General features: G+C 36.7%; 1 protein-coding gene across 2 annotated transcripts in view; it reads left to right on the top strand.

The window, feature by feature from the left end:
* Ntn4 (netrin 4) overlaps positions 1-24,357 on the top strand; it is a 106,815-nt gene that overhangs the window by 55,061 nt on the left and 27,397 nt on the right. For both annotated transcript variants that reach the window (XM_058571290.1, XM_046419326.2), the window contains exons 4-5: positions 7,661-7,787; positions 10,743-10,931. In XM_058571290.1, coding sequence (XP_058427273.1) covers positions 7,661-7,787; positions 10,743-10,931 — 316 coding nt within the window. The remainder of the gene's footprint in view (positions 1-7,660; positions 7,788-10,742; positions 10,932-24,357) is intronic.

Raw genomic sequence — 24,357 nt, forward strand, 5'->3', positions numbered from 1 at the left:
TATTCATTTTCCATTGGAATTCAAAGCTGCACAGTGAAGAATACAAGTCCTGAATATATAAACAGTAACAGTTCAACGGCACAAGAAAATTACTATTTGTGAAATTCAAAATTTTCTGAACACTAAGCCATAAAATAAATCTTTTTTTTTTTTTTCACTAACTTTCATGATCATTTTCAGTAAGACCTAAACAAGAGGGCCCAACAACAGTTCCCTTTTTTCTTGGAAAGCAATTGGGAAGCAAATGTATCAGATATTCTCCAAAGAATTTAGATGAGTCTCTGAAGCCCTGGCCTTCATTTTCTGCCGTGGAACTCCACCATGGCGAATGTCTTCAGGGAGCATTATCACTAGATGACAGAGCACACATCTTTATTTGAGAGGAGAAACTAGAATGATTTTGAGTCTAAGATGGCATCAACCACTGAAATGGACAACATGGAGTAGAGGGTAGAGGAAGAAAAAAGCAGAAAGAGAAATAAAAGTAAAAATATTTTAGTTCAATTATAATCAATATAGAAAATGAAAGTTTGTCTTCAGAGTCTATTAATATTTACTGTCCCATTTGTACCACTCAGGCAAGAAAGAAGAAACATTGTTGTAGCTCTCCCTTGGTTGATTTCAGATCATTCTGGAAACATTCTGGTGAGGTGACGGAGGATGCAGCTGTGTTACTTGAAATCTGTCTGGTAGCTCAGAAAGGATTATGATAGTTGCCTGCAACCTAACAGTCTCTACAACACAGAGAAGCCAACCTTGAAATCACAGAACCTTAAGACTAACAGGGTTGTCTTAAGTCAGCCTTCCATCTAATATCTAAATAGTCTACAACTTCTTGATAAGTGATTGTCCATCCACTGTGCTCCACACGGCCAGTGACCAGATTCCCACAACCTCCTCCCATGGCCCATTTCCTCAACCACATGACAGCTGACTTCTGAAAGCCTTCTGCCCCAAAAGAACAACAATAAAAAACAACTTTTCTAGGCAAGAACCATACGTCTTCTAATGACAGAACTGAAAAATAACTTCCTTATTTTGCCCTGACTTAAATTCTTATGTCTATAGTTTCAAATATGAAGAGATGATATTTTCTCATCCTCTATTTGGCTTCAATATTTTTTATGAAAGTGTGCAGCTCTTTTTAACAAACATGTTATTTCAGTAATTCCTTGAATTTTTCGTTCAAAGTTTGTATGAGTCCTTTCCGTGGTAAGATAATATGCTAAAAATGACTGGCAAGTAGGTTAATATTAGTAGCAAATAAACTCAACCAGATATGAGAATGAAAACTTATGATATCAAGAGAGAAAGAATTCTTGCCAGCTGCAGTGGCGCACTACTGTAATCCCAGCATCTCGGGAGGCTGAGGCAGGAGGATTGGGAGTTCCAGCCAGCCTCAGCAACAGTAAGGTACTAAGCAACTCAGCGACACCATGTCTCTAAATAAAAAATACAAAAATAGGGCTGGGGATGTAGCTCAGTAGTCAAGTGCCCCTGAGTTCAATCCCCGATACCCTACCACCACCACCACCAAAAAGAGAGAAAGAATTCTTAGCATTTACAGAGGGGTTTCTGAAACTCAGAATGTCCAAAATATCCCTTGGTTAATTAGGAATCATCATTTTATTGCTAAGATAAATTTCTCATTTTCCAACTAGACAGACGGACATCACTCTTCTTCAACTAAACTTGAAGTGCACAATCCCAATTTCCTGCTCTTTACCTAGTTCATGTTTGTGTAACAAATAAGAGCTATGTTTAACTTGTTACTAAAGTTTCCTTCTTCTGTTTTTTTTTTTTCAATGAAGACCTAGTTTTACTTGCACATTTTTCACGAGCATCAAATAGTAGGTGATCTTTCAAGCTTGAACAGCAACAGTTGTATCGCTGAGGAAGGATTTCTTGTTTCAAACTGTCTAGATAATGATTTACAGCTATTTTTGGTAATTCTCAAAATGACAGCTCCTTGAATTTTTCTGTATGCAGAAAAATTTGCTGGACTAGCATCTTTCAGACCCTGGGAGGCTCATCCCAAACCTTGGCATGTGGAGACAAGGGAATGCCGTGAAATTATTACTCCAGGGGGGAACTGACCTGTCCGGCATTATCTTGTGATACATGTGAATGTTTGATGAGGTTACCCCAAATGTCTGTGACCTCCTGAGGCCTGGAATTTGTGAGACAGGATGAACCTATGAACATATAGGCTTTCAGCATTCCAAGACCACAACTGGTTTGACAATAGTTGAGTTCCTCTTAAAAAAAAAAATACAAACACTACTTTGCAATATCTATCTTCATGTAGTCCTTAATATATGGTTGCTAAAAAAGAGAAAAGATGCAAAAGGGCAGAAAGTAATAATTAACAACCTTTGAAATTCTGAATGTTATACAAAATGCATGTGGGTGCCATGCCTATTGAAAGGCATAAACTAGGGAGTGGGGGAATGTAGAAAAGAAGCAATAAGAGGGGAAGGGAGAAAAAAACATAATAGGCAAGATAGGAAGTAGAAAGAACTTTTTTTTTTAAAGTGAGGAAAAGAAAATGTTTTTAATACCTTTCATTCATCTCTTTACCTCAATGGATCTGCATTATCTACAGGATAAATTTCAGTCTCTTTAAGCTGATATTTAGTCTGTTCCATGATCTGGACCCAACTATCTCTCCAACATGTACCTCTGATTTACTTATTGACTGTTCCTTGGACATTCCTTTGGGGTTCTTATTTCCTTGCCTTTACTCTCTAAAGAAATTCCTGTGTACCTCTGTGTACCCTCCAAGACATGACCCCAGGGACTGCATTTAGACATTTTATACAGGTAGCACTTATTGACCTTGTTCTGAATACTCCTCAGAGTTTTATCTAATGCCCTACTCAGATAATCCCCTGTTCCCTTGACAACAGTGATGGAAGAGGGATGGTTTATTATAAGTGCTCTGACTCTATATTAATTTCTATGTATTTTTTAAAATTTTTATTATTAGTTATTCAAAACATTATATAGTTCTTGACATATCATATTTCTTTTTTTTATTGGTTGTTCAAAACATTACAAAGCTCTTGACATATCATATTTCATACATTTGATTCTAGTGGGTTATGAACTCCCATTTTTACCCCGTATACAGATTGCAGAATCACATCGGTTACACATCCACATTTTTACATATTGTCATACTAGTGACTGTTGTATTCTGCTATCTTTCCTATCCTCTACTATCCCCCCTCCCCTCCCATCTTCTCTCTCTACCTCATCTACTGTAATTCATTTCTCTCCCTTGTTTTTTTTCCCTTTCCCCTCACATCCTCTTATATGTAATTTTGTATAACAATGAGGGTCTCCTTCCATTTCCATGCAGTTTCCCTTCTCTCTCCCTTTCCCTCCCACCTCTCGTCCCTGTTTAATGTTAATCTTTTTCTCATGCTCTTCCTCCCTGCTCTGTTTTTAGTTGCTCTCCTTATATCAAAGAAGGCATTTGGCATTTGTTTTTTAGGGATTGGCTAGCTTCACTTAGCATAATCTGCTCTAATGCCATCCATTTCCCTGCAAATTCCATGATTTTGTCATTTTTTAGTGCTGAGTAATACTCCATTGTGTATAAATGCCACATTTTTTTAATCCATTCATCTATTGAAGGGCATCTAGGTTGGTTCCACAGTCTAGCTATTGTGAATTGTGCTGCTATGAACATCGATGTAGCAGTATCCCTATAGTACGCTCTTTTAAGGTCTTCAGGGAATAGTCCGAGAAGGGCAATAGCTGGGTCAAATGGTGGTTCCATTCCCAGCTTTCCCAGGAATCTCCATACTGCTTTCCAAATTGGCCGCACCAATTTGCAGTCCCACCAGCAATGTACAAGTGTACCCTTTTCCCCACATCCTCGCCAGCACTTGTTGTTGTTTGACTTCATAATGACTGCCAATCTTACTGGAGTGAGATGGTATCTTAGGGTGGTTTTGATTTGCATTTCTCTGACTGCTAGAGATGGTGAGCATTTTTTCATGTACTTGTTGATTGATTGTATATCCTCCTCTGAGAAGTGTCTGTTCAGGTCCTTGGCCCATTTGTTGATTGGGTTATTTGTTTTCTTATTGACATATCATATTTCATACATTTGTGTATTTTGTATGTATGGTTTGCTTGTATTTTGTTTATGACATGGGATTTAGACAATTACAAAAACAGCTCTTCCTGCTAATTTTCATTGTGCTACTGCTATCAGATACATGTCTTCACTTCACTAAACTCTTGGAAAAATTTTCCTACCCTGTCAGTTTTTACAAACACTCCATTTTGATTGAAACCTGCATCTAGTACTACAAGTAAAACAATGAGCCATCAGCTTTTACTGAGTTGTTTTTTTTTCCACATTTTTTATTGGTGCATTATAGTTGTCCATAATGGTAGAATTTGTTGTTACACATTCATACATGAACACAATATAACAATCTGGTCAATATCATTCCCTAGTATTTTCTCTTCTCTCTCCTCTTCCCTCCCACTGGTCCCTTTCCCTACTGATCTCCCTTCAATTTTCATGATACCCCAGGCCTCCCACCTTTCTTTTCCTTTTTTCTCTCTAGCTTCCACATATGAGAAAACAAATGATCTTTGACCTTCTGAGTATGGCTTATTTTGTTTAACATAATGTTCTCAAACTCCATCCATTTTCCTGCAAATGACATAATTTCATTTTTATTTATGATTGAATAAAACTCTGTGTGGTGTATACATGCATTTTCTTTATCCATTCATCCACTGATGGACATCTAGGCTGGTTTCATAGTTTAGCTATTGAGAATTGTGCTGCTATCAACATGGCTATGCATCACAATAGTATGATGACTTTAATTCCTCAGGGAAAAAATACCAAAAAGTGGGATAGCTAGGTCATAGGGTGATTTCTTTCCTAGTCTTTTGAGTAACCTCCATACTGATTTCCATAGTAGTTGTACTAATTTACAGTCCCACAAACAGTGTAAAAATCATCCTTTTTCTCAACATCTTCTCCAGAACTTATTATTCTTTGTGTTCTCGATGATTGCCATTCTGACTGGTGTGAGATGAAATCTCATACTGAGAGCTTTTAAAGAAACTTACTGTGTAGAAAGTATTTGATAAGAGTTTCTATTTTTTGCATGATGAGAACAAATACTGAATAAAAAAGATTTAATAACAGCAGTAGGACCTCAGCATTCATATATACTTTATATGAATATAAAGTATATATGAATGAGGATACACAGGAAAAAAACAGATATCCAGGAGCTAGGATGAAAAGGCTTCACTTTTATAGAGCAGTACCAAATGAATTCCTGCAGCTTTCCAAGTTTAAGTGCGGCTTTGTCTTTAGAGCTTGTCTGCATGTGGGCATGGAGAAGTATGATGACCCTTTATAACTCCAGGGACCTCCATAAATTAACTGTTTATGTCAGAGATAGTCAAGAAGAGAGGCTCAAGAAGACAGTTTATTATCACTCAACGCATACTTGGACATTTCAAAACCAAAACCAATAAGCTGAATCTATAATATTAGCCAAAATTCTAGAAAGAAAATTAACAAAGATTTTTGTAATACCAATTTACTCCAAGGAGCCAATCCTATCCTCTTTAAAAAAAAAATCTATATCCTTGCTAACCCCTGAGAATTAAAAAAGACTGCAACTATTTTCATAAGTATGAGGACGTTATGTTTCTACATACTGAAGTTAAATTTGGCAAGATGGTCACCAAAATGTTATCTGTAAAATTTTCCAGATTATGACTCTTAGACATGTGGTTCATTCACAGACAGTCTCTAAGCCCTGAGTATAAGCCTGAACTTGAACATTATGTGAGCTTGATGCCCACAGCAGTCACACCGCATGTGCCCTTCCCAAGGGCCTCCACCATTGGAACTAGGGATATATATGCTCCGGAAGTATAAAAAGAAACAGGGTCCTCAACTTCCACATATGAGAGAAAACAAATGATCCTTGACCTTCTGAGTTTGGCTTATTTTGTTTAACATAATGTTCTCAAACTCCATCCAATGAATTGGTGACAATTCATTCCAGTGCCTGAAGCAATAGTATATCAAGGTATTGATGTGGCTGTTTCCAAGTTTGTTGAATTTTAGTGTTTGGTACATGTTAGTAGTTCCCCTTCTGTTACAATCAAAATATTTTGGATACAGTGAAATAAACTTTGCTCACAAACTCTCCTTACACCATGGTTCACTCTGGCTCCTCTTCCTGGAAGGTGTCTTTCCTCTGACATGTTAGAAATGCTGTCTGTTTGTCAAGGGTTCAAATCCCAGCACCTCTCCTAAAGCCCTTCACAACTACAACCCATGGTGACATCTGCCATCTTCTCAGTTCCAACATCATTTTTCTTCTTAGGCATTTATGTATGACTTATTTATTTGTTATTTTTTCTTACATAAATCCTTTTCTCTAACTATACTATCTCCCTCTGACCAAGACAGTGTAGACCAAACGGTGTAGCGTAGTGACTGTCCCTTGCAGATACTTGTTAAAAAAAAAATTGCTGACTGATTGGTATAATTTGTGACCTTTATGCTGAGTTACCCTTAACATTGTCAAGGAAAAAAAGAACCCTCATGGGCTGGGGTTGTGGCTCAGTGGATGAGCACTTGCATGGCTTGTGTGGTTCGATCCTTAGCACTGCATATAAATAAATAAAATGAAGGTCCCTTGACAACTAAAAAAATATGAAAAAATAGATAGTTCCATATATATGAACACCATTCTGAGCCATTTTGCAGTTTTCACATTTACAGTTGTGATTTCAGTATCAATAAATACACCTTGGTACTGGAAACCATGGCAATTCTTAGATACTAGCAAATAGTATGGATGATCCAAAATATTAATTTATCAGTGAAATAATGCCAAGAAAATTAAAATTATCAGATGCCTCTACTAAAGTATTCTTCTCTGTGAAAAATACTATTTTAATAAACCCTCAAGTACTTGACTGTGGGGTCAAAAGAAAATGCCTAATTATTGTGACAAAATGTATTCAAAGCCTTAATGATATACATATTTTGACCCTTCAATTTTACTTCTAGAAAACACATTCAAAAGAAACGATGATTTACGGATAGTCATTAGAGCATTAAATGTAACATATAAAAATATTTACAAGCCTAAATAAGAACAAAATAGGTAATTATTTAAATAAATTGTACATCACATAAGAGAGCCTTAAAATGTGTGTTATGCAAGAATATGTCATGAAATGGAAAGAAATCAATATATTATATGAAAAAAGTCTTAAATATAATTGCATTTTTAAAGCCTTAGAAATATATATACTCCAAATATTGATATTAATATCACTTTGTTATGAGATTTCATATTTCTAGATTTTTTTGGTTAAAGAATAAGTAAATATAAAAGTATCTAAATTTTACTTAAATGCTTAGTTAGAACATCAGAATTGCTCATTAGGGTCATAGATCTATAGCCAAGAAAAATATTATTTATTATTTTGAATTAATTACATGATAAGCTAAAGAAAGGATCGTTCCTGATTTCTTTAGTGAGTGGTTGTCTCGTGGCTAAAGCCAACCAATGCCGGGGGATAGTGGGGAGCATGTCCTTCCCTGGCATCACTGGTGCTCACGACTCTTGCTCGATGTTGTCTGTAGGTCCACGGCAAGTGCATGTGCAAGCACAACACGGCAGGCAGCCACTGCCAGCACTGCGCACCCCTGTACAATGACCGGCCCTGGGAGGCAGCTGATGGCAGAACAGGGGCTCCTAAGGAGTGCAGAAGTAAGTAACAAGCCCACCACGCTCAAAGCCTTTGTACAGCAAACTTATCTGTGGACTCCTTCTTGTCTCTAGAAACACAATATAAAGTGGTAGGTGAGACACTACAACCTACACAAACATAGCCATCCCCTGCTCAGTATGACTCAACCACTGGAATTAGGACAGTGTGCACAGTTGCCAATAGGACTGACTTGTGTTGCCTACCTGCTTGGACACTCTGTGAGACCTAAGCACTCTCCTGGACAATTTGATATAATACAAACCTTACTAGACACAAGAGCAACTGAGTAGACATAAAAGCAATTCTCATAGCAGAAATGTTAAACTATAATTCATGAAACTATCTATTCTGAATTCAGCTCTCAAAACAACCCCCCAAAAGTGGGTGGTGTTAATTCTATTTCAGGGATCAGGAAATGGACCCCCAGTAAGATGAAGTATCTTGTCAAAGTTAGTAAATGAAAAAATCAAGACTTGACAAAGTCCACTGACTCAGAATTCGTAGGTTTTTTTTCCCCCAGAATATCATAATGCCTTCTTTTCAGTACTTGAAATGACAGATCAGATTTGAAATTAAGCCAGTAAGAATGAGATTGCTTTACTAGGAGTAACTTTGGGTTTGAGATTGGAGATTAGATAGGAGAGTAGAAAATATGGTATTATGAAACATTTTTCTCTTTGAAATTTAAATGTTCAAAGAAATGCACATGCCCATAGTAATGTTTACACTCAGTAGATTTAAAGGCAACTACCGTGGGTAAATTTGGGAGAAGTCTCTTCCCATACATAATTTGGAATCATATTGATTTATTTTGTTTCTAGGAAATGTAGAGGATTTCCTCTAAGCATAAATCTTAAATTATCTCATAATATGCTTTTTAAAGATACAAATCTAGTCAAAATATCATAACATATCAAGGAAACAATGAAAAACAATACACAAATATTTTCACATACAGTTGGCTTCCAGGAAAAAGTCTAGATTCTTATTTTAAATCACTCATCAAGAGAATCTAAAGAATTTCTCCTAAATTCTTAGAGTGCCATTCTGGTCCTTTTTGCAGAAACTTACTGTACATCTAAGTACACACAGAACACAGAGACGTGTCCCCCAGTACTACTGACTGATGGTCTTAGAAATGCCACTGAGAAACTGTTACATAAAGCAACACTGTGGGCCTCTTCTCTAAGGAGATTGAGGCTTCTATAGCAGACTACCTTATACTCACCACAGGGACAACAGCTGAGGAGTGGACCTCATGAAATAGAAATCAATCTGCTGGCCAAGTTGCTATTCTCTTCCACCAGAAATTTCCTTCCAGGCTTTGGAGTGAGCATAAATTCAGACTCAGATCTGCAATATAAATTGCCATTTTCAAATAATGTCTGGCAATCTTGGTTTTTTCCTAGTAAGATCAAGAGACTCAAAGTGACCTTGGGAAGTAGCAGGAATGGAAATAGTGAAGTGTTACCATCAAAGAGGCGGGGAAATAGGTAACCACTCAAATAGTCTTTGCAAAATAAATTCCAACCCCAGTTGACAAGATAACCAAAACATCTCTGGCCAGACAACAAATCCACACTCTATTGACTTCATGCATATCCTAACACTTATTTTTAATCAACAATATATAATGAAAAATGGGAGGATATGGGGAGCTACTCTGAATGACCATGCCTTCCAGTCCTGAAGCACGAGGCTCTGACCAATCACCATACTCATGGTGGCTTGGGTGTTGACCCAGCTCACAGCAAGGCCGTCTTCTTAGGAGGCATACCCCTGAGGTTGAGTTACACTCACCTGTTCCCTTGTAATCCTACCCCTTCTGCCCTTTTATGGACAGAACTTTCTAAGAACAGTGTCCCCCCCACCCCAATAAAAGCTGACTTCCAAACGTGCTCTCACTGTCTCATTAGCCTCTTGTGACCTTCTCTTGCTCTCCCTTTTGGGGAGCCTGAGGCCAAGAGCCAGGGAAGCCATCCTTAAGCTTGTGTAAAGGTAAATTGTGTCTTGCATTTTATTTTGTGTCACTACAAATTCACACGAGAGACCATAGTTGAGCTGCCCACATTTGTCGGGGGTGGCAGAAGGATAGAAGAGAAACTTTAAAAAAATAAACTATTGAAGGCAAGGATAAAGAACATAAATAGGTATGAAGAAGCTGGAGTTCTCAGTTATACCATTTTTAGATTCTTTCTATTCTTGTACTGTAGTTTGGCAAGGCAGCCAGCGCCTCATTTGGGGGTTCTTTTTCCTGCAAAGGAAGGTGTAAGCCACCTGATAAATTAAAGTCTAGAATAATTGGTTAAACAAAAGACAAACTCAGAAAGATAGTTTCAAAAGGGGAGCTCCTGATAGGTCCAGCCCACACAGAAGCTGGAGCTGAACAATTAGAAAATGGTTCCAGTGGTTTATTTAAGGGGGTACATCAAAGGCAGGGGTAATGTTTCAAGGGTGGAGTCTTGCTTCGTGATGTCTTGCAGTCAGCAGGTTGGTTGGCATCTTGGCAGGTCACACCCATCTCAGAGGGCTGTGCTGCTATAGCAGGTCACCCCATCTCCAGTGCTATGTGGAACATGGGAATTCACAATGTCAGTCATACATGAGGAAATGTCCACTGGAAGTAACCGAGACAACAGATTATCCTGTTCACTAGGCTACAATGTACAACATAGTCCACACACAGCCTATGGACAGCTCTCAATACTGTACACTCTTCATAAAAACTACAAATGAAATAAATTATCAAGCAGCTTGTCCTGTATATTTTTTACTGCAGTGCTGAGATCAAACCCAGGGCCTCCGACATGCTGGGCAAGTGCTCTACAACTGAGCTATACATCTGGCCTTCCCATCCAACTTTTAATTACGTGAATATAAGAGAATCTGTTGCTATATGCTTAATTATTTGTGTTCCTCCTCTGCTTCTTCTTCTTCTTTTTTTTTTAATCCAGCCTGCAAGTGCAATGGGCATGCTGATACCTGTCACTTTGACATCAGTGTGTGGGAGGCATCAGGGAATCGCAGTGGTGGTGTCTGCAATAACTGTCAGCACAACACAGAAGGTCAGCATTGCCAGCGGTGTAAGCCAGGCTTCTACCGTGACCTCCGGAGGCCCTTCTCTGCTCCAGACGCTTGTAAAAGTAAGCCAACTCATGGTGCCTACAGACAAGGATGGCTTGTACAAAAGAGATGAGTCTTTCCATCCTTGTTTTGCTGGTCCAAGGAACAGAGGTCATGAAATTGTCAAACAGTATACTCATGGATAACAGTTAATTTCCTTGTTGTTAAGGGGTAAGGATTTTAAGCATGTTAGGTGAAACAGTTCAATAGTCATACTCTTTTTCATGCTCCATGAAGTAAAATTATTTCCTGTAGCATCACATTTTGGAAAATAAAATGAGCAATAAGAAAAAAAAAATGAAGAGGGAGAGATCTTTAAAATGCTCTTAAGAATCCCTATATGAGTAGGGATTGAACTCAAAGTGATGACATACAGAGTATTATCTACGCATGCTTTCCTCTCTATTGTGAACTTGAACACCTGAAAAATCACAGGTTTGGGGTTTAGTATGTACTGTGGGTGACACTGCTCTTGTGTGTCTCTGTATCTTAACTAATTTCAAACATAGCAAGGATTTCATGCCCTCCCCCAAAATATTAACTTCTCATAGAATGGGTTCTGCTTCTTTGTTGGCATAACCCCAAGAAGATTATTTGAAAAAAAGATTGAATTTTAAAATATCAACCTAATTCATGTGACATTAACAGCAACATGTGAATATGAAGAGTGCCTTGCAGAGCTTATATAATATACACTAAATGTGGATGAACAGCTCATCTAACTACATCAGTATTTAAATGTCTATCAACTTGGAAATTGTCAGACAACAGAAACCACTTAGGACTATTAATGGAGATCGACAATCATGCCCTTCCTTTCCCTACCAAGGACTCCATGTTCTATCTCAAAAACAGCGACAGGAAGAGAATACAATGAAAAATAAGCATTTAAAACCTTGAGGGTTTTTTCTTCTTCCTTTTTAAAGGAAAAACCAAAGTGCTCTTAAAAGATAGATACATATTTTTAACTTCAGGGAAAAGATATGAAATATACATGCAGTGCCAATGGGCTTGCTGTTCCAAGCTTTGCCTCCAAAGTAGTGGAAGGTAGAGAGTATGGCACCATTCACTTTCAACATCAAGCTCTAAAGTTTGGGTGTGTCATAATATTTCTCCAAGAATTCTATTTTATTTCTGCTCCTTGTTGGTTCTCAGACTTCATTTTAATAGGTTTTAAACAGATCTAGATTATATGCCTTCACCGCTACTTCTGGCTGTATGACCACTATGCCAACTACTGAGGCTCTCCCCTTGGACTTCAACTTCTTCATCTATAAAATTTCTCCCCGGGGGCTGGTGCTGGGGCTCAGTCGTAACGCACTTCCCCAACATGTATAAGGCACTGAGTTCGATTCCCAGCACTGTGTATAAATAAATAAAATAAAGGTCTATCAACAACTAAAAAATTTTTTTTAATTCCTCCCTATAATGTCATAATGAGAAAAAAGATATAATATGCATATTAGATAAAGTATTGGTCTGGGTTTGTGGCTCAGTGGTAAAGCACTTACCTAGCATGTGTGAGGCACTAGGGTTGATTCTCAGCACCACATTAAATAAATAAATAAATAAATATATATATATTGTGTCCACTGTAACTAAACATATTTTTTAAAAGATAAAGTATTTAGCATATTGTCTGTCACATAGGAAGCCCTAAAAAATGAAAACTAGTATTATAATAACTGCTGTCCTACAAGTCAGAAAGTGAGAAATAATACTACAGGGTTTCTGTACTTTATTAAAAATACCTTATGTCAAAGGTAATTACTGTAAATTCCATAGTACCTTAGGGTCTAACTAAAGGCTCCTTATCTGCATGTCTGCCTAAAAGGACTGCTAATAAAAGTGCCTTCACCTAGAGCACATTCAGTCCTGACATTATTTGTACAAGGTAAGTTTAAGTGAATAGATATGTGTATGTGTATATCCCATAGCCTCAGACCACTAGTATAAATGTCTAAAAAATCAGAATGTATCAGTTACCAAGCAGAAAAAAAGAGAAGATTTGTCATTTAGTAATTTAGATGACTGTCTTGTAGGTCATCAGACAGCATTTTTAAAAGATACTATATTGTATGTACTTGAAACAGTATATTCTACATTGTACCTGATGTATTTACTCATTTATTCATTCAATTTAGTGATTGCATTTTAAGTGCCTATTATGTGCCCAGTGCTTAGGACACATCAAGAAAAAAAGCAAAGATCATTGCCTTTGAGGAGCATATGTTCTAGCAGAAGAGACAAAAAGTAAATATAATTGCTAAGTTGGTAATATGCAAGGTGATAGTGCTGGTATCATTAAAAGTTAACAAATAAAAAAAGTTAAGAGGGATAAAGGGTGAATGGGTGATGAGGGTGGGCCTCATCGTGGGAAATGTGAGCAAATATTTAAAGATGATGAAGAAGTTGGCTAAATGTTTAACTGGGGGAAGATCATTTTAGGCAGAAGGATACCTAGGGCAAATGTCCCAAGACATTTGTCCACAAGTAATTGAGAGTCAATAAATATCATTTGGTATAATTGCCTGGGTCCAAGCAGGGGAATTATGAAAAACTAATGCCTCTTTAGTTCTTTTAGCATGATTTGTAGGAGATGGATGGGTTAGTACAGAATATCTGTAATTTCTTCTTCTCTTCTCTGGACAGTCCCTACACCACTAGGTAGACTCCCCATGGAAGATGTGTCCACATTGGGGCAAATGTACCCGCTTCCCTAGGTAGGTTTTCCTTACTGGCATCTTCTTCCAGAATATTACTGTGGCCTTTTCTGAGTCTGTAGTAGAGTCCAACAGATCCAATTCTTCTACCTCAATACTCTCCATAATGTACTGTTTGACTAGCAATAGTTTATGGCATTTCATTATTAATATTTTCATGTTACTAACTCCTTCCTTAGCAGATGTATCACAATGTCACCTGTTCAGTTATTAACTCTGACAATAAAGCTATAACACATAAATTAACATACCTAACATTTATTACCCCTAATGCACCAGGCTTCATGCCAGGTGCTAATACAGATATCACTATAGCAGGGGCTTTCTCCTCCTTAGTTCTTACTTTACTTTCATGAGGAAGGTGATATCAAGAAAACAAGCTGGTATTTTTAAAAATTTAAACTATCTCAGCGTGTGGTTCCATCAACAGCAAGTACAATGTTATTCAAAATAATGATTTTATTTTATTATTCTACTATGTTTACTAAGGCAGAAAACTATCCTGCTGCTCAGAGTGTGTGCCACAGACTAGCTTCATTGGCATCATCTGGTTGCTGATTAGAAATGTAGAATCTCTGATCCCAGTCCAGACCTAGAGAATCAAATATGTACTCCAACAAATTTCCTAGTGGTTATATCACATTAAAAGCTGACAGTGCTGTAGAATGCTTTTAAATAAGGGTTCAAAAATTTTAGCCATTCCTCTATAGTTAAGTTTTTTAACTTAGCTAGCTGGAACACTTAACTGAGTGTCCAAAGTAACCACGATGTGCATCTCTATTTGTGTACATAAAGACTTAGGATTTTTAAAATAAGTTATCCAGAGATTTACCAAGAAAAAAATAGAAATCTAGATAAATGTGTTCTGTGGAACAGGACATTCCATAGTTTGATCCTCCATAGAACACTAATCCATAAGATAGTAAGAATTATGTGAGAAGGTATTTTTTCAAATTTAGCACATGATGAATTAAAGGTCTCTTCAGAATTTCTTGAAGTTTAATATGCTAATGCTGATGATAAACCTATATCTGTAAGATTTCACTTGGAGAAACATATCCTAGAAGATTCCTTCATGTCCAAGTGCTAAAGCCTACAATTGTATATCAAGGAAATAATCTCTAATGGTGAAATATCACAAATGTCATATCAACAAGGCCCAGGCAGTCTTCAGTCTATTGGACTACCAGCAGGGAGTAGGTGATAGCCCTTGTCTCCTTTTCTGGATTTTGTCTCTTCAGGAGTTGGAACCATTGAAAACCTGAAGCAGCAACCCAGATAAATTTAGTAGAAGTCTAAGTTATCACTCAACTTAATTCAAGATGCATTTATTGAATGTCTCCTCTGTGCCAGGCACTCTGGAGAAGACCAGGTCTGTAAAGATGAAAAGGTCTTCCCCAAAAGATCTTTACATTCTATATGGGAGAACTTAACAGTAAAATCATTTCAAAGACAGCATGGTGGCAATCATGATGATACAATAGCATTGGCTTTTATTGAATACACACTATTTTCTGTTAATAGTTCGAAGGGTTCTATGTGTATTAATACATATAACTTTTACAAAAGTGCTTTGATGTAGGAACTATTATGACACATACACACCACACACACACACACACACACACACACACACACACTTTATGTGGTTTCTTTTCTTTTCTCCCTGGTACTGGGAATTGAACCCAGGGCATTTCACCAAAAAGTTACAGTCCCAGATCTTTTTATTTTAAGGCAGGATATCACTAAGTTGCTTAGGGTATCACAAAGTTGCTCAGGCTGGCCTTGAACTTGCAATCCTTCTGCCTCAGCCTCCCTAGTTGCTGGAATGTCAGGCTTGTGCCACTGTGCCTGGCTAACTCCTCACTTTACAGGAGGAAAATGCATTGAGAAGAGACTCACCAAGTGCTTCCAGGAGGGAGTGGGAGTGAGGCCCAAGCAATTTAGGGATGACTTCCTTAAGGAGATTCCCACCCCCCATATTTTTTTGGTGCATGTTTCTATTTTTTTTCTATAATGGTGCAAAAACACAAAGTTTATCCTACTTTCCAGTCTCAGTGATTGCCTTTGTTGCTTTTAAAGAATTGATTTAGAAAATGGAATGAATTGATGATATTCTTTATCACAGATTCCCCCGTGTGCATAATAAAATACTTGCCTGGGTACATTAATTCATTCAACAGATAGTGTGACGTTAATCTTAGGACTCTTCTCAGGTAGTGTCCTGCTGAATGAGCCAGACTCTGGCTCCATTAATGTTGTAGGCTGCTTTTTTCCCCTCTAACTCTCCTGATAAGAACTAAGCTAAATGCTATGGTCCTTCTATCTACACTTTTAGTTAATGGTTGTAAATTCATCAAATCTGAATAAACAAGGACATGACCCAAATATATTGATCAATAAATTTATTCCTGTGAGCAATTCAATCATCTCTGTCCTCCTCACTTCCTTTTCATTTTAACCTTAACTAGAGTCTACTGTGGGGCCCAAACAATCAACTACACATTTCCACGCCAAGAAATCACTTCTGAGGATTCCAAAGATGTTGTTTGTTTTTTTAAGACAAGTGGAGATCATTGAAACTGAATTTATTCCTACAACTCAGGGGGAAAAAAATGTTTTAAAGGACAGTGCATTTAAGGTCTGTAACCACAAGGGAAAATGTGAGTCTTTCCAGCTGAAACTAGGGCTGAGAACAGAAATGGAGGCTCAAACTGGCTGGTTGCTAAAGGACAGAGGAAAAGGGGAATAACGTTTTATGTACTGAATGTTTTGAGTAGTTATTCTCTCTGTGCTGAAAGAGTATCATCTCTTAGAAGAATTCATCTGATCTCTAAAGCCACTTATGTGGCTTTGGTATCCTGTAACCTAAGTAGATTTTCCGACAGTAGGCATATTTAAAAGGTGAGAATAACCCTACCAGACAGGTGTACTGACTTTCAAGGGTTGGGGATGGATCACTCCTGATTTATAGCACTTGCCAATTTCTATGGCTTACATATTCCCATCATGTCCAATTTCAAGCTACCAGATCATTCACTAGGAAATCAGAGAACGCTAAGGCAAAACTGAAAGGGTTTCTTTCCTGTGTACAAAGCCTAGCCTCCACCTCCATAACCTATTTCCCTGATCTCAAACATTGCTCTCTCCTCATTGGCTCCCAGATCTGATGTGGATCAGAAACATTCGGGAATCTCAGAGTCCTGACCTGCTTATACTGACTCCGAATCTCCAGCAGGAAACGGGGCCAGAAACCTGTATTTCTCTACAAAGTTTCATTGGTGATTCTAATTCAGCTTTTTGGCCTCGAGATCAGCATGAGAAACACTGTGTACACAAGTCCAGTTTCTAGAAGAGCTCTGTTCGTGCTCAACCTTGGATGAAAGATTATGAGCTAACAATCATCTTTAACTTAATCTACTCACTCAATTAGCCATATCTCTGGTAGAAAATCCTAAAGACTTGCTGAATCTCTGGCTAGACACTTTTCCTGATACACTGATGAATATAAATACTGGTAGGCATTCATGTCAATGATCTCCTTCAACTTAAGAATGTCTAATGTAGAACCTCTGGTTTTCGCCAAGAAAATTCCTGACACAAATTCTAGGTAACCATTTCGAAATAAATATCTGGTTATTCCAACCAGAGACTCCCCCAAATATTCATATAGATTTATTTTTAAAAAAATTTTAGTTGTAAATGGACCTTTATTTTATGTATTTATATGCAGTGCTGAGAATTGAACCCAGTGCCTCACACATGCTAGGCAAGTGCTTTACCACTGAGCCACACACAGCCCCAGCCCCCACGTAGATTTATTTACCATAAATATCTCATACTTTAAACTGAATTATTATAATGATCCTAGAGTTGATAATAAAATTAGCCTACTACTACATTGACATTTACTTCTATATTTATGTATTAAGAACATAGCATTAAACTACTATAAATTTGTTATTTTGTTGGTATTTACATAGTAATTGAGTCCAGTTCATAAATCTCTCCTTCCCAACCCTCCTCCTTTTATCACCAAAGGATATATTAAATGATGCATAGATGGGAAATTGGGTTGCATATGTATGGATATTGATAGCTACTCTGTGACACTTTTCTATAGAAAATTTCCCTTGCTTTCTTTAGTAAAACATATTTGAAACAGCTGTTTGAAGAAATGTCTTGCAAAGCAGAAATAACTTTCTTTTCAGGAAAAGCTAGTTAGCTTCTTTGCAATAAATTTGCCTTTTTATGTCAAGACGCATACTTTTAACTATTGCATAGTCTCCATATTTAAAGAAAAATTAGCAGATGGAAAACAAAGTAGAATGTATCCCCGGTCAAAGTAAACAACCTCTTGAAAAACTGGCATGCCCTTCCTTCCGCCCTGGTGGGCCAAAATAAATGTAGTCAATTGCCTTTTCACAGAGTGAATAAAAATAAACTTGGTCCCTCTGCCCTGAAACCTAAACCAAGTGTTTACCAAGATACCATCTGGTTACGTGGTCATGGTTACCCTAAACTACCAACTGTGTTGGTAAGAAAAGGTTCTAGCTTCTAGATTTCTCTCTTCTTCTTTTTCCCCTGATCCTTTTCTTCTTTCTGGCCTAGTGTAAAGTACTCAACTGATGAAAATGCAGGCTCTTGGGTGAATGACCATCTTTCCATCCTTCAGTCTACTCAAATAGCACCTTCTCATGATGCTCTCAGGAAGAATCTTTGTTCATTTGTATGGCTGCCAAACAATTATTTCATTCTACCTCTAGGATAGTGATTCTAGTTTTTCCATTTGTCTTACAAGTTACATTTTAAAATTACTTAAATCCAGAGCACCTTTCCATGATGACACATTTAGGAACCCATAAGCACCTTCAATTCTTCATTCCTATGTCTATGTCCAGTCTGTTGTTTCCCAGGGTGGCTGAGGTCACTCAAATAGTAACCAAGCAAGCTTCTTCTTTCATTCTAGTTTTGGCAAAGCCACATGAGTTCATTTTATGCCATATAAACAACATAGACATCTTTGTTTTATACTGTGAATGATTCCAGCATAGAATCAATATGAAGTAACTGTTTTTGAAAAGCAAACTTTAAATAGAACCAGTGACTTGGCAGTAGTGGTTGGGAAACTTTAATCTAGATTTTTCTGGTTGTTCTTTTTTTCTTTTCTTTTCTTTTTAAGAAGTTAAACCAGAAAATTTAAAGTTAAACCAGAAATGACAGAGGTAGAGAAAATAGATATAATATAATATAATAATCATACTAAGACAACCCTTTAAAAAGATCAAATAACACATGTTAAAATTTACTCCCCACACCCCCAAAAGGAGAAGCTTCATGAATTGATTTAGGAAGTGGGAGAGATCATGAAATTCTCATCTCTCTCAAACAGGAAGTATAATTCACTGAATAGATAATATGCCATTCTGCATTTGATGAGGACAAGCATTAAATAATCAAGCAACTAATTATAAAATATCAAAACCTGCATAAAATCTGGACAAAATTAGGAGGGGGCATAAAGAAAAGAATTAGCATTTGTTGAATGGCTATTATACAGGCCTGTGCTGAGCAATTTACATAAGTTATCTCTTTCAGCAATCTTTATAAGTTAAGTGGTATTTTTTTCTATTTTTATAAATGAGGATATTGAGGCTTAAATTGATTATGTAATTCATCCAAGTCCACACGGCTCATCAGCGACAAACCCAGGATTTGAGCCCAGGTTTGTCTGAATACAAAGACCTTGACCTACAAAGACCTACAAAGATCCAAAGAATTCTACTCTACACTGTGACCTAGTTGAAAACAAAATGAATAAACAAATGTAGACATAATCAGACAAATATTTTAGAGCCAAAAGTAATTTGCAAAGGACCTAGATTTTTTATTTAATTATGCCCTTTGGTTTTTGAGTAAGATCCTGATTACTGATAAACACCCATGTAACATCTAAATCTAAAGAAATATATTGAGGAATCTGAATACAAGAAATATGAAATTGACTGCAGAGTGTTCCAGATCTGCAAACAAAAACAGTCAAGAAAAAAGACACACTAATGAATAAATGTGAAGGATGATAAATGCATGCAGATTAAAATAGGAAACTTCTTAGGGAAAATACAAATGTTTCTACAGACACTCAAAAGGTATAAGGGATACAGAGGGGTGGTTAAAAAAAAAAAGAAAAAAAACTTACTTCACTAGAACAAAGAATTGTAATTAGATATAATTGCCTGAAAGAGAGGAAAAGGAATTTCAGATTGATTAATGTGAAAAAATATTTGCTTCCAGTGAAAGGCATTTATGGGTGGAGAATGTCTCCTGCAGAGTTACAATAAAGAGCTTTTATTACAAATAATATAACTGGACTAAGTGAAGCACTAAATGAAGGAAACAGTCATGCCCTGGTGGTTCATAATAATCTACTTTGTTTTGACCACTTCCATTTTCTATAGATTAGTTTGGTGTTTTTTCTGTTTGATATTGTATGATGTGATGCTAAGACACTAGAAAACCTGAAAGAGGAGTAACATAAATCTGTTAGAATAGTCATCAAACATAGAATTATTCTGTGGTTGTTGCTTATTCAGAGGCACATTTACTGATTCATTCAACAAAGACTGAGTTGATGAAATGGGTGAGGCATGACTCAGGGTTTTGCAGACAGAGATCAAAAGATACTATTCCTACCTTCTAGATCTCACTGTGTACTATAGAGTTGACAATGAGGCAAGAATCATAATGAGAATACTGAAGGCCAAAAGACCATCAATCAGTAAGAAATATATATTAAGTGACATGATTCATCCATTTTAAAAAACTCAACTATATTTACTGAGTGACTACCATGTGCCAGGCCTATTCTAATCACTGCATACACAACAAAAGACAGTCCCAGGGAAATGGACTACACATAAACGTACTCCCAAGTAAAGATTTAATTAAAAGCTATCAGTGTGGGGGCTGGGGTTGTGGCTCGGTGGTAGAGTGCTTGCCTAGCACATGCGAGGCCCTAGTTCGATCCTCAGCACCACACATAAATAAAATAAAGGTATTGTGTCCAACTACAAGTAAAAAATAAATATTAAAAAAACTTATAGCTATAAGTGTTATGAAGAGAAAAGTTATTGTGACAGATTACAGCAGGGACCAATCAGTCCAAAGGGAAGATCTAACACAGATAAAGTTAACAGGGAATAAGTCTTGCTTCTCTAGGGAAAAGAGAAGTTAGGGATGACCCCAATTCCTGGCTAGGTGCCTGGGTGAATTAGGAATACTGAGCAGGTGGTATTTCTTAAAATATGATGATGATGATGATATACAATATAATCGAATTCTTCAAAGCAAAATACAGTGTCCAAAATTATATCTGAAAGTTTTCTAGTAATAAATACACTCAAAAGTGCTTTCTTCCATTTAAATGAAGTGGCTAATCAGGAATATAATTTTTTTTTAACTACATAAGATCCCTTAGACATACCCAGGAATAAATAGCAACTGGCTCAATGACAACTCATAAACAGGAAAGGAACCATACAGAAATCAAGTAGTGGTTCTAAGCAGCAGAACCAATGAAGCATTAAAAATGGTAGGCATAATTCTAGTATTAGTTTGCATTATGCATTTAAAAATTTATAGAAGAAAAATAGGAAATATTCTTAAATACCTTACACTTATGTTTTAAAGCATTAAATAAAGGCATCTCTTATATACCAACACATTGTCCTCTTTTATGGGAGTTGTACAACTCTTCAGGAGACTGAATTTCAGTAAATGAAAGGTAAATTTTAATTTTAGATTACTTATTATATTTATTCAAGAACAATTGTATTTGAAATTAAATACACCTTGACTCTGTGGAACTAGCTTATCACCGAGCACAATGTATATAACATTTCAAGGATCCATAGGAAAATGTTCCTAGGGTTAGTGAAGGGAAAACTCTATTTCCTTTAACAAAGTGCAATTCATTTACAATGTGTTCTTTATTTTTTTATAGCTATTCATCCACTAGCAAAAATAGTTGATAGTAGATGGAAAGAAGAAAACACTATCAAAAAAAGAAATAGAAGCCTTCTTTTATCTACTGTTTAACTTCACACTTAATATATTTGTTAACAGTTCATAGTATCTCCTTTCTATTTGGAGCTGCATCTCAAAACCATCCCCTTCAAGTCCCATTCCTTCTAAGAACGTCAACAGACAGCTGGGCAGCTTTTGAAATGACTTTGCTATTAAAAATTCCCCATTAGAAATTCTGAAGGGCCTTGGCCTTTTCAGAAGAAAACAATGCTGGGAGCCTGGGAGGCGCTGCTGAGGGAGTGGCCACCGGTTAGTGGTGAAAGGTCTTGAACAGCTACTTCTTTCCCAGCTAAGGCCCTTGAACTTTGAGTTCTGTTTTTAGAAAAGCTAAATCAGGAGCAAATACTTTCAGGGTATTTTGCTCCTGAGTAGCTTTTACTAAGAGAATAGCAAAAGTTAGAACCATCAGGTAATACTAAGGAGCACTGGTGATTAAAAAGAGGTAAGATGTTGAGTTCAATTGATTGTTTCTAATAACAAGCTTGGTACCCTGCATCACTCTTAAAGTGAAAGATGTGCACAGAGACTCCCAAAGTTCTAGTGAAAGTGGGGAGGCAGAACAAAGGCAGCAATGGTGTCCTTTGACTCTACCACTCAAAACTATAGCAATTTCATTGGAATAAAGCAAGCCATAATGGTTCCTGGTCATTTCCTACTTGTATTTACATAGTTACATTCATGTGGGTAACCAGCTATGACTTTTCCTCTGCATTACATTGCAGGGTAGCTCCCTGGAAGCAGCAAGATTATAGACCTCACCTGACTTTTTCTAAATGATCTACAAAATGAGTAATGGCAGATCGTTTGCTGTTGTTGTTGTTGTTTTTAAGCAAAGTAAAAGAACATGTAAGAGGAGAGGAACTTAATTCTGAAGGGCTTATGAGCAGAAAAGAAAGGCTTCCATTTGCCACCATATTCCTCCCAGATCCAAGGCAAAGAGACTCTTTGGAAAGCCAGTTAGATCATTAATTTCCTTAAAAACCAGCCCTAATCTGCAAATGAGGCCTTTAGTGCACTTTCCTCTTTGTTCTCAAGCATGCTGGACTAATCTAGCTCTAATACATAGTGCCCTTTAATTGTTTGTTTGCACATCTCTTTTTTCATCACACAAGAGAGATAACTTTTGGTATCTTCAGTCCTAGCATAGTTCATTTTTTTTTAAACACTTAACATTCAAAAGCTCTTTCTTTGATGAAGGTATAAATGAATGAGTAGGTGGATGAATGGATGGACAGAAGGATGGATGGTGGCTATTTTAAAACTAATGTTTCATCCAGATTCTATCAGTTCCTTTTTAAGCATTTGGTGCCACTAAATGCCTGATATATTGCTAAATACATGCACTGTCTCATTCAATTCTCAAACAACCTAGTGACATGGGTATTGTTATTCTTCATCAATGAGAAAATTGGGAATGAGGAGATTCATTTCATAAAGCCTTATAAAGAACAAGCCTCAGAACCAGAATTTGAACTCATCTAGTCCAACTCCCAAACTTGTGCTGTTACTAACTTTATTTTATTGCCTCTGTTTTATTTTCTGTTTTCCTAAGGTATCATAAGGGCAATTTCCAAACCACTGGATTTATTATCAGCCTTTATGGTTGAAACAAATATTAGTTTTAGAGCCTAGAAACACACAAGATTGTTTGAAAATGTGTCCATCCATTTTTCATTAAAACAGTTGTGTTTGCTGTTAGAAGATCCTCTGGAGCAGCTTCCTGTTCTCTTTTCTGTAACTGCCCTATAGAAGGGCATTTCTTCTTACAATAGATATATTGCTGCAAACATATATCCGTAGATCAAATGTGCATCACATTCTGCAATTAGCTAAATTCACTGATTGACAGGAACTTCTAAAATCTTTGTATTCATTTCCTTTATCTTTTGTTTTGAAAGTTCTGTATTGTCACTTTAGATTTTCTTCCAATAGGACACCCTTGTGAATAATGTACTATGTAAAATAAGTCACTGACATTACTAAAAGACTACTTGTGACAATATTTAGGAATTAAAATAGCATTTGTAATAATTTCACTTTGCCACTATGGTTGTGATGTGAGCAACTCAAGGTAAATAAGTGATTTGGGGGAACATAATGACTCCAATGTTGAATCATTTGCCACTTAGGTCACACAGCTCCTAAATAAATCTGGCTGTCACTGAAAGCACCATTTTGGCTTTTAAAGACAGTCTGCCATAGCCATATACACTAAAAATTATAATGGAGAAATAATTAAATTCAGAATGAAAATATAAGGTGGCTGTTCAATCTTCACTATTGGAGTTCATGTCTAACAAGATAAAGGACTGAACTCAAGGACTCGTGTCATTCTGGGTCATAACTTTGACATTAGTTATGAAAAAATAAGTGCTCAAGTTACATGCTAGAATCAACACTCAGTAAGAAATATGTGCTAGACAGTCAAAACTAAGCCCAAACCTAAGGAGATCCTTTTTCCTCCCAAACAAGAAGAAAATATATTTTAATTCTGAAAAAAAATAAGAAATATAGATTATATGTGTCAGATATTGACTATTACCAAAATTCAGGAGTTAGGTATGCAAAGCAAGCCTTGGAGTGCAGTCTGAAAAAGTATGTCTTGAAAGGTGTCAGAGCCTTCTGCCTGGAGCTAGTT

The sequence above is a fragment of the Marmota monax genome, unplaced genomic scaffold, assembly GCF_021218885.2.
Source record: "Marmota monax isolate L192 unplaced genomic scaffold, Marmota_monax_Labrador192_F-V1.1 WCK01_AAM20220418_F8-fsc00036, whole genome shotgun sequence".
Classification (NCBI taxonomy): Eukaryota; Metazoa; Chordata; class Mammalia; order Rodentia; family Sciuridae; genus Marmota; species Marmota monax.